This window comes from Natrix helvetica, assembly GCF_964273705.1.
Source record: "Natrix helvetica genome assembly, chromosome: 6".
Lineage (NCBI taxonomy): Eukaryota > Metazoa > Chordata > Lepidosauria > Squamata > Natricidae > Natrix > Natrix helvetica.
This window is the reverse complement of record NC_138553.1, coordinates 64,737,349-64,752,228: the sequence shown is the minus strand read 5'-3', so window position 1 is coordinate 64,752,228 and position 14,880 is coordinate 64,737,349. Positions and strand designations below refer to the sequence as shown.

The following is a 14,880-nucleotide window of genomic DNA, read 5'->3' as shown; positions in this document are numbered from 1 at the left end:
TTGATATTGTGATTGTATTTTCTATTACTGTATTCAACTTTGGGAGTTGGGTTTTAGTGCATTTTCTGAAACTTAAATAAGCTGCAAAGAATACCAAAGTGGCATTACCTGCAGTATTTGTACATTTTAAACACATGTATTGTCATTTATGACATTTAAACCTATGGAAATTAAAAAAGGCCTCAAGTTTAGTTAAAATTCCCTGTGATTACATAATTATAGTGTCCTTGGAAATGATTCACCAGTTTCTTTTAGAATATTTTAATTTTCCCATTCTAAGCAAGTATAATGCAATCTCCCAGTCCATCCAAGCACTAATCTTAGTCTGATTTTGAGTCCATTTGGCGAGGTCGTGTTTCTAGCCAACCTTTTAACACTACTTTGCTCAAATGCAGCCTTAATAAGATGCACTTTAAATACAAAATCAATTATTGACAATGAACCTCCGCTCTCTAAACAATGTAACGAAGCGCCAAGCCAGAAGTCACGTGGCCTCATCGGATTTCAAAGGCGTGTTTTTTTTAACCTAAGTCTTCAGGAACCCGAGTTCTCGCGAGAATTTACAATGTCCTGGTTGCTATAGATACATAACGCTGCTGTGCTAGAGTTAAGATAGACTACGGATCACTCCGGGGAAACTTGCGTTGAGGTAAAACCCGGCTCGACTTTATTTTTATTTTATATGATCAATAGAGAATTTGAGAGAGGAGTACGCATTGAGACGGAATTATGCTTAAAAGAAATAGCGACAAAATAGGGTATGATTCTTTGAGCCCGGGACTATAATTCCCAACATGCTTTTCGTAGGGACGCGGTTTAAAGCGCTCGACAATGGCGACAGCAGCGCAAAGACTTTTGGGAGGGTAGTCAGCCGATGAGAAGGCGAGGGCTTCCCTCGAAAACTGATATGGGTTAGTGTGGCATTCTGGGAGTTGTAGTCTAAGTACCGCAATGGTACCGGGAGATGCGTAGGAAGCGATACTTTCATTCTTGCAACGACTTGCATGAATATAATATTAGTGCTTTGAGATCTCAACGTGTTAATTCAGCCAGAAAACATTAGTTTTGACCCAGAGCTCAGATTCGAACAAGAAACACATATTATCGTACAATTGGCTTTCCCCCTCTTGTTTATAATGTCCTGTTTTATTTTTCATTTCTTCTGTAGTCTGCCTGTTCTTTTTTTCTTTTTGATTTATAATTCTGCGATTAATTTTTTATAACTCTTTAAGCTGAACTCAACAATAGTCTGATTTGCTATTGTTGTTCTTACTAGATTGGATTTTTTTAGAACTTCAATAAAGATAATATTAAAATAAAAAATCACAATGCTCTTCTTTCCCTTCCTTTTCCCCAATTTGGGTAGGACTACCAGAGCTGGGGGTGCAAAAATTTGGACGTCCAGAGAAGTAGATTATTCTGTATGATTCTTGTTCCTTTCCCCCCCTGTTCAAAGTATTATTTTATTTATTTATTTATTTATTAGCGTTTATATACCGCCCCCTCTCCCAAAAGGGACTCGGGGCGGTGTACAGTCCGTATCAAAATACAACAAATTAAAACATAGTAATAACTACATAAATACACGTATGAGAGGAGGATAAAATATGCCAAACTGTACAGCTAAATAAATAAATCGATACAAAAGTTTAAAATCCCAATGTCATATCAAATTTAAAACACTATCCCTCTAAAAACCAGTAAAAGTGTGTATGCCAGGAGGTAGAAGTTATAAATTATGCCAGACCAGCCAGTCGGAACAGGTGTGTCTTCAGTTTCTGTCGGAAGGAGCGGAGGTCAGTAGTGGTTCTAATGTCGGGGGGGAGGTCATTCCAGAGGGTTGGGGCCATCACAGAGAAGGCCCTACTCCTCGGTGTCGCCCGTTGGCATTGCCTCGTGGACGGCACCAGGAGAAGGCCCTCCCTGTGAGAGCGAATTGGCCGCAGGGATGTATGGGGGAGGATGCGATCCCGCAGGTAACTAGGCCCTATGCCATGGAGCGCTTTAAAGATGGTAATCAGAACCTTGAAACGCACCCGAAAGACCACAGGCAGCCAGTGCAGCTCGCGCAGGAGAGGTGTTACGTGGGAGTACCTAGTACTCCCCATGACTACCCGCGCGGCTGCATTCTGGACTAGCTGCAGTCTTCGGGCGCGTCCCAAGGGAAGCCCCATGTAGAGAGCGTTACAGTAGTCCAGGCGAGACATCACCAGTGCATGAGTGACTGTGCGTAGGGCATCACGGTCCAGAAGGGGGCGCAATTGGCGCACCAGGCGAACCTGGTGGAACGCCCCCCTTGCCACGGCTGCCACATGATCATCCATTGACAGCCGGGCATCTAGGAGGACGCCCAAATTGCGCGCCCATTCCACAGGGGGCAATTGTTCGCCCCCTATGGCCAGTGATGGAATCAGCTGGCTGAACCGAGGTGCCGGTAGCCACAGCCACTCAGTCTTGGAGGGGTTGAGTTTGAGTCTGTTGTCCCCCATCCAGACCCCGACGGCTTCCAAACACCGGGACATCACTTCGACAGCCTCGTTGGGGTGGCTTGGGGTTGAGATGTACAACTGAGTATCATCAGCGTACAGATGGTACTCAACCCCAAAGCCACGGATGATCTCACCCAGTGGCTTCACATATGCGTTGAACAAAAGGGGCGAGAGGACCGACCCCTGCGGCACCCCACAAGAGAGTGGCCTCGGGGTCGACCTCTGCCCCCCAGTCAACACATATTGCATCCGGCCGGAGAGGTAGGAGCCGAACCACCGTAAAACGGTTCCTCCGACTCCCATCCCCTCCAGCCGGCGCAGTAGGATACAATGGTCGATAGTATCAAAAGCCGCTGAGAGGTCTAATAGGACCAGGATAGAGGAGCAACCTCTATCTCTGGCCCTCCAGAGATCATCCACCAACGCGACCAAGGCTGTCTCGGTGCTGTGCCCGGGTCGGAAGCCGGACTGGCGTGGGTCTAGATATACGGATTCGTCGAGGCGACATGGAAATTGCTGTGCCACCACATTCTCAACAACCTTCGCTAAAAAGGGGAGGTTGGAGACTGGACGGTAATTAGCTAGCTCCGTTGGGTCAAGTGAAGGCCTCTTGAGCAGGGGCCTCACCACCGCCTCTTTCAAGGCAGTCGGTAAGGAACCCTCGCTCAATGAGGCGTTCACCAGGCGCAGAAGCCAGCCTCGCGTCACCTCCCAGGATGCCAGTACCAACCAGGAGGGGCACGGGTCCATTGAACATGTGGTGGGTCGCAGCCGTCCACGCAACCCGTCTAAATCCTCGGGGGCAACAGAGTCAAACTCCTCCCAGAGTGGGCTCACAAGACTCACTGATGACGGCTCGTCCGGTCCACTGGGGGGGGCCCATCCGCTCCGGATCTGAGCGACTTTGTCCTGCAGATATTCCCCAAACTCCTCTGCTCTTCCCTGCAAGGGTGCCTCCCGCGTCTCCTGCGACAGGAGAGAGCGGGTCACCCTAAACAGGGCGGCAGGGCGGTTATCCGCAGACGCAATGAGAGCAGCACAATGTCTACGTTTGGCCGTTCTCAATGCCACAAGGTAGGTCCGTAAATAGGCTCTTACCTGTGTTCGGTCAGATTCGGAGCGTGAGGACCTCCACCTGCTCTCTAGACGTCTCCTATGGCGCTTCATCACCCTAAGCTCCTCGGTGTACCAGGGAGCCCGGGTGGGTCGCTGCCGTAGGAGAGGTCGCAGAGGCGCAACCCGGTCCAAGGCCCCCGCCGTCGCCCTATTCCAGGCGTCAACTAGGTCCTCCGACCGAGCGCGGGTCAGGGCTACAGGTAAAGGCCCAAGCTCCGTCTGGAACCTATCCAGTTCCATCAAGTGCTTGGGGCGGTATCAGCTTGAACAAACTGGCTCCGCCTCCTCGCGGTGGAGGGTAGCGCCAGGAAAGTCCCGCCGGAGACATGAGTGATCTGACCATGACAGGGGCGTAATCTCTAAATCCCCTATTCCCAGATCACTCGTCCACTGCTCAGATACAAAGACAAGGTCCAGTGTGTGGCTGCCTTCGTGTGTGGGGCCCTGAATTAGTTGGGTCAGGCCCATGGCTGTCATGGAAGCCATGAACTCCCGAGCCACCTCGGACGCTGCTCCCGTCGACGGCAGGTTGAAATCCCCCATAACCAGAAGTTTTGGTATCTCAACCGCCGTCTCCGAGACCAGCTCGAGGAGCTCGGGCAGGGCCGCTGACGTATAGCGAGGAGCCAAGTATACAATCAGCAGACCCCACTGCCTCCCTGGGCCCCATTTCATACCCAGCGACTCACACCCGGGTATCTGAGGAACAGTGAACTCCCTCGGCTCTAGACAATCCCGTATAACTACCGCCACCCCACCACCCTTACCCAGGGCCCGAGGCTGATGGAATGCACGGAAACCCGGTGGGCACATTTCCACGAGGGGTAAACCACCCTCGTGACCCAACCAGGTCTCCGTTATCCCTGCAAGGTCCAGCTCCCCCTCCGAGATCAACTCGTTAATGAGGGGGGCCTTGTTGGTCACGGACCTTGCATTGCAGAGCATCAGCCTCAGGCCCTGGCTCTGTAGTTCCCGACCACCTAGGCTGCGGGGGTTGGTACAAACGACCGGGCGTAGCCAGCAGCCACGGTCTCCCAACCGACCTTGCGATCTTTTCTTGTCCTCGCATCCCCCCCTCCCCGCGACCGTTGTAATAAAACAACCCTCTGCTGGAATAACTTGTTCCCTCTCCCCCCTCACCCCGCTCACTTCCTTCGTAGACTCACCTGTTCGTCTGGCGCTGGCTTCCCTCCTGGCCTGGTTATCCCCCCTCCCCTTCCTAGAACCCCCTAAAAACACAATAAAACATTTTGATAAAAAGCCCCTCAGCTTCCTTTTCTTCCACCTCTCGGGGTTCGCAAACCCATCATCAAGGCTGGCCCTCGAAAGAGCCAGGGGCCATACCTGCGAGAGAGAGGCTTCTCGCAGGTGGAGCAGGTCTAACCTCGAGTAAATTGTATGTATGTACAAGTATGAGAATTTCACGTCCAAAATACTTTGCCCACTGCAGGTGTAATTGATTGGTGTGATATCCTTGTGATTACAGTGTGGGTGGATACATAAATTTGCAGAAGTAATTGTCAACCATCCATGGATAACCCATTTGGGAGGAACAAAAACACAACACAGCCAATATGGTAAATGAATGTAATCGATTAGTGTGTGAAACTTACTGACAGACAAAAACTTTTTGATGAGCCAAAAAGGAAGAAAAGCCATCTGTATCCACTATCTGTTCATAATCCAGATCTGGTAGTTTTGTGAGCATGAATGATGTATAAGAAATCGTTGCAGTAATCAGAAGCAGAAAGGTGTCTATTGGAATCCATTCTTATAGTAGCCTCTCAAAACATCCTGATTCATTTAAGATGAGAAGCATACTTCAATTAGTGTATCCTTTTAGTTATACATGTTGTTCCTTAAATGAGCATGGCATTTTAAAAGACCAAAATTGACTTACCTTTGAGTTAATAAGGGATCATACAGAATATATGTTGAGAGTAATGAGATGTGTCACCCATTTTCACATCATAAGATTGAAGAAATTGATTTGGGCACTGAACTGGCACTACAGGGGAGATTCCAAGCAGGATCATCACCATAGTTTCTTTTACTTCTCAATGATATGTCATTGGTCAACTTTACAGCTCCCATTCTGAATTGCATTCTCTACAATGCAGGATTGATAAATAGTATTTAAACCTTCATTGTTATTTCTATCATTATCACTTTCCTATAACTAGCCAATTTATCTTGAAGCTTGTTTAGGATTTTCAGAAAAATATATCACACACATTTTCAAGTTGTAGCAAATATCATAATATTTAGCAGATTTTTTTAAAAAAAATACAAGACACCTGCTGTTTGGAACTTCATCCCCCTCTCAACTGGCCCTGATCCTATGATATTTTGGAAGCTCTTTAAATATGGCTCTGTCATTGGCCTGGGAAACTGGTGGAGATGTAGGGGCTGTGAATCACTTGTGTTGTCTGTCAGATATGGATTGCACAATGGCAGACAGAGTTTTATGGTTTTATTTCTTATTGTTTTATTGTTTTTAATGGATTCCTTGTTTTGCTTACTTATTTCTGTTTGCTGCTTATTTATTATTTTTACCTGAATTGTTATTAAGGTAAACTGAGTCACATATGTGAGATGGGTAGCTATATAAATTCAACAAACAAAAGAAAAAAAATTGAAACAGGGTTTGTGGTAGAATGTATTACTGTAACCAATTTAAGCCATTTCTATATGACACTAGGATTCAAAGGAGATACCGTGTTTCCCCAAAAATACGACAGGGTTTTATTTTCTTTGGACCCCCCCACAAATTTTGCTTTGGCCTTATTATTGGGGGGGTATTGGTTTGAGGTTGCTGGGTGGCTGCTCTCTTGCAAGCGGGCTCCCGAAGAGCCAGGCACAGCCTCAGGAGCAAACGGCTGTGTTACGATGTTGCAGCAGCGCAACAAAGCCGCCATGAGGTGACCACGCTCATGAGCAGCCGCCCAGCAACCCCCCTTTCCAGCCGGGCAGAGCGCCACTCACCAACCCAGTAATATCCTAAAGCCACGTGGCGCTCTGCCTGGATAAGCCACGTGGCGCTCTGCCCGGTTGGAAAGAGAGGTTGCGCGAGCACTTGTTCTGCCTCAAGCTCGCGTGCCTCCCTGCCTCACCATGCCCAACTCTCCCTGCAGGGCTGGACCAGGGCGCTGCCGTCACTGCGGCCCCACTGCCGCCGCTGCTGCCATGCTCCGAGCATAAGCGGCTTCCAAACTCCGGAGATCCGCTGCCGAGTCTTCCGGCAGCGGCCGCTCTGGGACTACGCTCTATGGTTGTAGGCTGGCTGCAGGAAGATCTTCCAACAGCCGGCTTACAACCATAGAGCATAGTCCCAGAGCGGCCACTGCCGGAAGACTCAGCAGCAGATCTCCGGAGTTTGGAAGCTGGTTATTCTCGGAGCATGGCGGTGGCAGCGGGGCAGCGGTGGCAGCGGGGTGGCGGTGGCGCCGCCGCCCTGGCCCAGCCCTGCAGGGAGAGTTGGGCATGGTGAGGCAGGGAGGCACACGAGCTGGAGGCAGAACAAGTGCTCGCGCAACCTCTCTTTCCAGCCAGGCAGAGCGCCACGCATCTTAGTGCCTTTGGGATATTACTGGGTCGGTGAGTGGCGCTCTGCCTGGCTGGAAGGGGGGGTTGTCCAGGGGGGGCTTATTATTGGAGGAGGGCGTATATTTTTGTCTACAGGAAAAATATGGCATGGTCTTATTATCAGGACATGTCGTAATTTCAGGGAAACACGGTATTACTATAAAATTTGAATTAATATAGACATTTTAATACAGTAGTATCTACTTTTAACATATTGTAAAAGTACAATGGGTTTTGATTATTTCTTTTATCATTAGAAATTTGTAATCTTCTAAAAAATAAGGTGAGTCAAGAGATGATAAACTGGCATGATGTTCTTCTAAGGTATTTGCCTAAAACCATAATATTTTTAGAGGTTTTTTTAAAAAAATATTTCCTCTTCTTTAATTATTTAATTATTCACTCTTAATTAAAAATTAAGTGAAAAATGCTCTGCTAATGCCTTCTAAAATGTACTAATGTTAATATAAGGATAGTTACTTCTCAGGTACTATTTATGAAAAATGGGTTTAAAAAGAACTGATTCTTTATACTGCATATTTTATACTTTTTGTTTCTAATATAAAACAATGGAGTAAAAACAAGAAATGAACATGAAACAAAACTATGAACATAGATAAAATTATAAATCAATGTTTTCAAAGCTGATAATCTTCAGCAAAGTTGAGCTCTTGAGAATATTAGCTGGATATCATTTGCAGGCCATTGTATTTGGAAGGCAATATGTTGCAAGCATTATCAGTTTCATTTCAAGTGGTTAAATTGTGATGCTGAACTTTAAATATACAAGTCCCTAGTTCAGATGTGTTTGGTCTGAAGGGTTTTGGGATTTTTTGGAAAGGGTTGAGTTACAGCTAGTTTCATAGTCTGTCTAAGAGTATGAGGACAATTAGTCAGTTGAGATTGCATACTGACAATTTGCTTAAATTTAAAATCTCGCTTCTTGTACATTTTTCTTTTTATGTTATTCCTTTCAGGCAAATGGCTGATTCAGAAGAAGAGATAAAAGATCTGGCTGAAGCAGATATGGAAGACACTTCTACAGAAAAACAAACAGAAGAAATTACAGATGTTGCAGATTCTAACAAGGAGCAGACAGATGGAGTACCCTTGAATGGAACGAGTCTAACTTTACAGCAGGAATACAACATGAATTCAACAACACAAGAATTGGGTATTGCTGAGGAACCAATTCAAGAGCAGGATGCTGCTGTAGAACAAGTACAGGGTCCAGATGCATTTGAGAACTTGAACATTAGTCAGGAAACAGTACAGGATTCAGGGATTGCTGAGGAGCAGTTGGCTGTTGCTGAAGAATTGGCATTGGAGTTGGACACAGCAGAAACAGAATTTGATACAACTTCCCCAGATTTTCTGAAAGATAGTTCAGAATTCCAAAATTTTGATTACGAAATTAAACCAACCGGAATGGAGACGGATGCAGCAGCATCTGAAAGTACAGGTGCCAGTGAAGGTGTTCCAGAAGGCATAAACATGGAAAATTTGGCAGCTCAGCTTTCAGAAATGATAAAAAATGCTATTGTAACAGGTATATATAATGTTCAATACAGCAATCAGTCTTCTTCAGCGCTTCTCAAATTTCTCACTGGAAATTCAGGCAATTACAGGCCAAACAAATTAGAGAACACTACTTTGAGAAAAGTGTTTGTAAGTAATTCTTCCTTGACAGTAATCCCCCGGTTACGAGCGTTCCCTTAGCAAACGTTCAAAGTTACACAATAAGCATACTCTAGCGTTTATGAACAAGACCCGAAACTACAAATCTTGCAGCACTACCACAGTTGTTTGCCCTTACGAACAACCGCAGAGGCTCTGCAACATTTGTCCTGAACATTGCCGGCCAAAATGGAGCTTCCAAGGGGCGGATCTGCCCCTCAGAAGCTCCATTTCAGTCTCCAATGTGCCAGGCAAGGCCTCTGGAGGCCTTTGATACCACTTTATTCCAAGAAATTCACTTTTCTTTCATTATCATTTTGTCCAAATAATAGCTTTAAATTTACTTGAAGTTGAGAGTGAACCACTGGGTCCATGCTGTCTAGTAATTCTAATGTCAGGTGGCACTTAATTCCATATCTCTTGGCTCCTCTTCAGATAAGTAACTAATCACTGCATATACTTGTCAGCTTCGTTAATATAAATAGTTTAGAACTACAGAAACTCCTTTTTTTAGCTATTGCAGTTGTTTGCAGAAGACAGCTAATATCCATTCACCTGGCAAACTTTATTTGCTTCTATAGCCATTTTGCAGCTTCAATCATTACAACTCTTAAGGAGTTCTGATGTTGCAGCATATGTTTTGGAGGTCTCTCCAAGAGATAGTATGACAGCTTTAAAATGCTTCTTTTCCTGGGCATTTATAGAGTAGCAATTTGTTCAGGAGCAAATTACTTTCAATTTGCTTGAGGATACTTCAGGGATTATCTATTTTAAATAGTTTCAGTCCATCCTGTTTAATCCAACAAAATAGACGTATTCTTGCTTCACTGCTTCTATGAAACATTGTCATCTTATGGAAGTCAGAAAGCAATGTACATTCTCTGTTATGGCTCCTGCCATACTGAACAGCCTTTCCTCAAGGTTAGGACTGGCCTGATCTTGGTTTTTCAGAAGTCTTTGAAAACTTGATTCTTTTCTCAGACCTTAGGGCTGGATGTTATGGGGGCTTTGTCTGTGTTTGGTTTGCTTGATTAAAAAATGTTTATTTATTTTTCTCACTATTTTTGTCATTTTTCTATTTAATTTGGTTTTATGCTTACCATCCAGAGCTGATTTACATCATATAACTGCATATTAAATCAATATCACTTAATTTTTTACCTTAACAAAATGATTGATTTTAATGGTTTTGAAGAGACAAAAATATGCACAAGCAAAATTTAATTCCTACTAATTGACTAGAAAATAATAATGAAATTAATGAAGGACCATAATAAGAATTGGTATATTTGTTTTTCAGTTAAATTCATGCTGCATCCCGAGATCCAGATTTTCACGAAGTTTTTTAACATTAATCAGAATGTGGAGCAAATCAAGCAGTACTTTGCAAAGCGATTAAAAATACCACTGGATATTTTACAAATTAGATTGCTAGGTTTGTATCAATACAAATGGGTTCTGTATTTTTTCATGTATATAATGTTACAAGAATTGTCCATCTGGGTTCCATTCCAAGTAGGGAGAAAGACACTGGAAACATAGTGGCTGATTGGAAAGATGGTTTATTGATGAACAGGACCACATGGGTTTGAAGTCCTGGTGCAGCTGAAGACATGGGTTTGAGAGAGAGAGAAGTATATATATCCTCTCTTGCACCTTGCCTTTGAGTTTCCTGTTCCTGTGCAAGAAATGTATTCTATTGGTTATTGTCAGGCTCCCATGTGGAGTCATGCTTGTCTGAATCAAGTTTGGTTGAACCTGTGGTGATGTAATATCACCAAATGCCATGTGGTGAGCTCTGCTGCTAGATGGGTAGAGGGCTAATCCTATTATGTCCTGAGGATAAAGGTCTTTTGTCTTGTAGATAGGCTGACACTAAAATATCTGTGGGGACAGGGAGCTGAGGCTGAGCTTCTGTTTCCTTTAAGATTTTTATTTCTCTTTTAGGGGAACTATTCTGCCTTTTTAATATTTCCTAGAATATTTCATTCTTCTAGGGGAGGGGTGGGTGCTAACTTTCTACAATAAATATAGACAGGACTCCAAATATGGTTCTAACATTTAAAGAAGCAATTATTTCTTTGTTAAATAACAACAGAAATCTATGTGTACATAAAGAATATCGTTAAGTTAGTTTACAAAAAATGCAAGCATTGATTGGGCCTTGTTCAAACTGAATATAATGTACTGAAAACCCCCAAATTGTTATGCACACTGTTTTGTGCATAACAATTTCTGTGTTTTGTCACTCAGTGGCTAAGATGCTGAGATTGTTGATCAGAAAGGTCGGCAGTTCGGCAGTTCGAATCCCTAGTGCCACCTAATGGAGTGAGCTCCCGTTACTTGTCCTAGCTTCTACCAATCTGGCAGTTCAAAAGCATGTCAAAATGCAAGTAGAAAAATAGAGACCACCTTGGTGGGAAGGTAACAGCGTTCCGTGTGCTTTCAGCATTTAGTCATGCCGGCCACATGACCATGGAGACGTCTTTGGACAGTGCTGGCTCTTCGGTTTTGAAACGGAGATGAGCACCACCCCCTAGAGTCAGGAATGACTAGCACCTATGTGCTAGGGGAATCTCTACCTTTTAATACATTTGTTAAATAGACAATGAAAGAGAGAGACTGTGAAGATCACTGGTTGCTTTTGTCTAATTTAGATCTCTTTCAGAGTATCTGCTATCTGACCCATTTTCTTCCTTTTGGGGGGGGGGGGAGTCCCCTTTACAGGACAGAGAAATTGCTTAAACCAGGGGTCTCCGACCTTGGCAACTTTAAGACTTGTGGACTTCAACTCCCAGAAGTTGTGAACTCTGGGAATTGAAGTTCACAAGTCTTAAAGTTGCCAAAGACGGAGACCCCTGGTTTAAGCAATCTTTTTCTGCTGTCTGCTGCTTTTCTCCATAGCACTCACCTAAGTATCAGCTCTGTGCCTTAATTAATTGATCAGAACCCTGCTCTGACCTGCTGATGCTGCTGTCTGAAATTTATCAGACCTTAATCCTATTCACACTTTTTTTGTCAGTTACACAAAATTTGGTCCTAAATGTGTGCATTGGTCAGAAAATGGTATTTAAAAAACTATTGTTTTTGTATTTGCAAACAGTTGCTAAACAAGGTAGCCATTAAATGTGTAGTGAATATTGATTTTGGCCTTCAGGTACTATTCTCATATTGAGATCTGCCACCACTGTATAACATTCTGCTGTCATTCACAGCCCATTCCTTCTTTCAGAAGCATAATTGTTTGAGAATCCCCAAGCTATTTTATAGCAGGTATTTCTGGAAGAGATGGAGAAGGAAATCTTTGTAATTTTAAAGGAAATTTAGTTGCTGTAATAGTATGTTCAAATCAGCATGGGGGGTGGGTGGGCAAGGACATCCCTTCAGTTGCATAATGGGCAAAGAAACTCAGAATGGACCTTGCCTAACGTTTAAGACTCTAAGAGAAATGTGGGAAGTTTGTACCATCTGACTTGCAAGATTCTTTTTATGCAGCCTTACAATAAAATAAAATTAGCTCGCCTGGTTGTGATTCTTGTCTATCCAGAGGTGGTATTCAGCCATTCTCTCTGGTTCAGGTGAACCAGTAGCGGCTGCTACGGGAGGCTCTGCCCACCCGCCCCAACGTAATGCGCAAGCACTGCACATGCACAGAAGGCAGTGCACATATGCAGAGGAGGTGTGTGTGTGCTCACATTTGTGAACCGGCAGGGAAGGTATGTGAATCCCATCTCTTGTCTATCTACTTGAGAAGGATGAAAGTTGCCTTACACAGAATGGCATTCCTTAGTCTTTTCTTAGGATTTGTCACATTCCTCAAATGATCAAAGAAAGAAAGCTAAGTGACCTTTTAATTCATTGTGAAACCTAATATATATTTTTCTTTTTAGGGAGGGTAACAGAAAATTATGAAACCCTCTGGAATCTTGGTGTGCAACCTAATGGGACAATACAGTTTGATATGTACTCATTAGACAATGAAAACTTTCCACTCGAAGCATACAAGCTTCTGCAAGAATACTATATGCCTGATGTTATAACAGTTCGAGTTCAAACAGGTAAAGAACAATCAGGTGTATATGTTCTGACCGAGGCTTCCCAAGAGCATAAAGCAAACTCCTTACCCGACAAAAAGCCCTTTTATTAATTTACTGTGAATTCTGCTCATTCACATCTGGCAAAGTCTTTCAGGGGAGGATTTATAGTCATAGACCTTATCTGGCTTGGAGAGCTGACAGGCTGATATCTGCAGAACTTGGCAAGGAGTCTCAGAGAGTCACCAACCAATTAGAGAATTAATTGTCTCCTGCAAACTCCACTCCCCTTTCGCTCCTCTTTTATTTTCTCTAGGAGGGGCCATTCATTGTCTGGCCTTACTCCAAAGTCGACCTCTGTTCTTTAGTTGTTCCCTTTGTCTGGCAACTCTGTGCATGCACACACTAGGAATAACCTCCAGCTGTTTATCTGCCTGACTGATGTCTGACTCTGAAGGCATCTGATAACTGTCAGATGGCTCTGGCCCCCTCTCTGCCTCTGACATAGAGCACTCATCAGAGCCTTCCTCAGACTCCGGGACTGGCCCATGTTCCTCCCCAACCTCCTCACTGTCCAAATCTGCTGCCAACTCCTCTGGCCGCTGTCGGGCCACAACAGTATGCTGTGGTTAAATGTGGCCCAATGTTGGGTCTAATTTAATAATGCTGTTTTTGTCTGAACAGAGCCAGACACTTTTCAGGATGTATGTATAGAAATTAAAAGACCATCATTCGAAAAACCATTCTTGGGTGGATTTAGACATAAAGAAACAGGCACAGAATATCATAATGCAGGATCACAGACAGATCCCAAAAAACGTCCAGACAAAGAATATGAAGAATTCTGTAGGTCAACACAGGTACGTTCAGAAAGAATGAAGACTCTGAGATATATGCAAGAAAAATTGATTTGGAAATTAAATCTATTTCTGTATATTAGAAACTTAATAATTAAATAATTTAATTCTTTAATTTTATATATTTATTGCATTCATAAATTAGCTTTTAATCAATTTAATTAATTTATACAGAGAAAAGAAAGCAATAGGCCAGCCCAGATATGTTCATAAAGAATGAAGACCCTGAGATACCTGCCAGAAAAATTGATTTGGAAGTTAAATATGTTCCAGTCTATTAGAAGATGATAATTAAATAATTCCATTCTTTAATTCTATATATTTGTTAATTTAACACATTCACAAATTAGTTTTTAATTCAGCTTAATTAATTTATACAGAGAATGCTCAACCTTCTTAAAATTAATATTTTCTTCTAGACAGTGGTAGAAAGAAAAAAAATACTAGAGACCAGAAATACAACTTCTACACAAATGACAAAAATTGGTGTTTATGTGTCAAATGTCACTGATAAGCTTATAGAACCAAAGCCATATGTGACAGCTGACGAATATCATGCACGACGACTTAACGCGGTAAGTATACAGTCAACTGAATTATCATTAAAAAAGATTGCAGTTTTTCATACTTTCTGTGATTAAAGCCCTTAATCTAAGTTGGGTTTCTGTATGTATATACCCAATTTATTTTAATCACACTCATATATCACTGACTCTACAAGGACTCCCATTTTTATTGTCACTTGAAATATTCTTGCAAATAACTTAGCTCCAAATAAGCCCAAACTAAATTAATTAGTTAAGCAAGTTATGTGGGTTGGTTAAAGGAACAGCATGCCTCCTACCTTCCCCCAGTTGGATGTAACATACCTTCCCCTGAGTATTTCTGTACATCTGTGTCTTGGAGATTGTCGTGTGTTTCAGACATGTGAAACCGAACGTGTGAAATTTGAATCTGGCATTTCAAAGCAAGTTCCAAATTCCTTTTAATACACATCTTTGTGTATTAAAAGGCAAAGCCCAATTAAAGTAAATGATAGTTTTGTTTGTTTTCCTAGAAGACCATCTCAACTTTTCACTGATTCTTAAACTGGGCTATGAATTACCAGTACTTTAGGATTTA

General features: G+C 43.2%; 1 protein-coding gene across 2 annotated transcripts in view; it reads left to right on the top strand.

Moving 5' to 3' along the window:
• The first annotated feature begins 563 nt into the window (after positions 1-563).
• IQUB (IQ motif and ubiquitin domain containing) overlaps positions 564-14,880 on the top strand; it is a 49,453-nt gene continuing 35,136 nt past the window's right edge. Inside the window, exons 1-6 of one of the 2 annotated variants that reach the window (XM_081957027.1) lie at positions 564-649; positions 8,168-8,739; positions 10,168-10,302; positions 12,758-12,925; positions 13,586-13,761; positions 14,178-14,333. In XM_081957027.1, coding sequence (XP_081813153.1) covers positions 8,172-8,739; positions 10,168-10,302; positions 12,758-12,925; positions 13,586-13,761; positions 14,178-14,333 — 1,203 coding nt within the window. In that variant the 5' untranslated portion in view covers positions 564-649; positions 8,168-8,171. The remainder of the gene's footprint in view (positions 650-8,167; positions 8,740-10,167; positions 10,303-12,757; positions 12,926-13,585; positions 13,762-14,177; positions 14,334-14,880) is intronic. The other variant, XM_081957028.1, reaches the window with a different exon arrangement.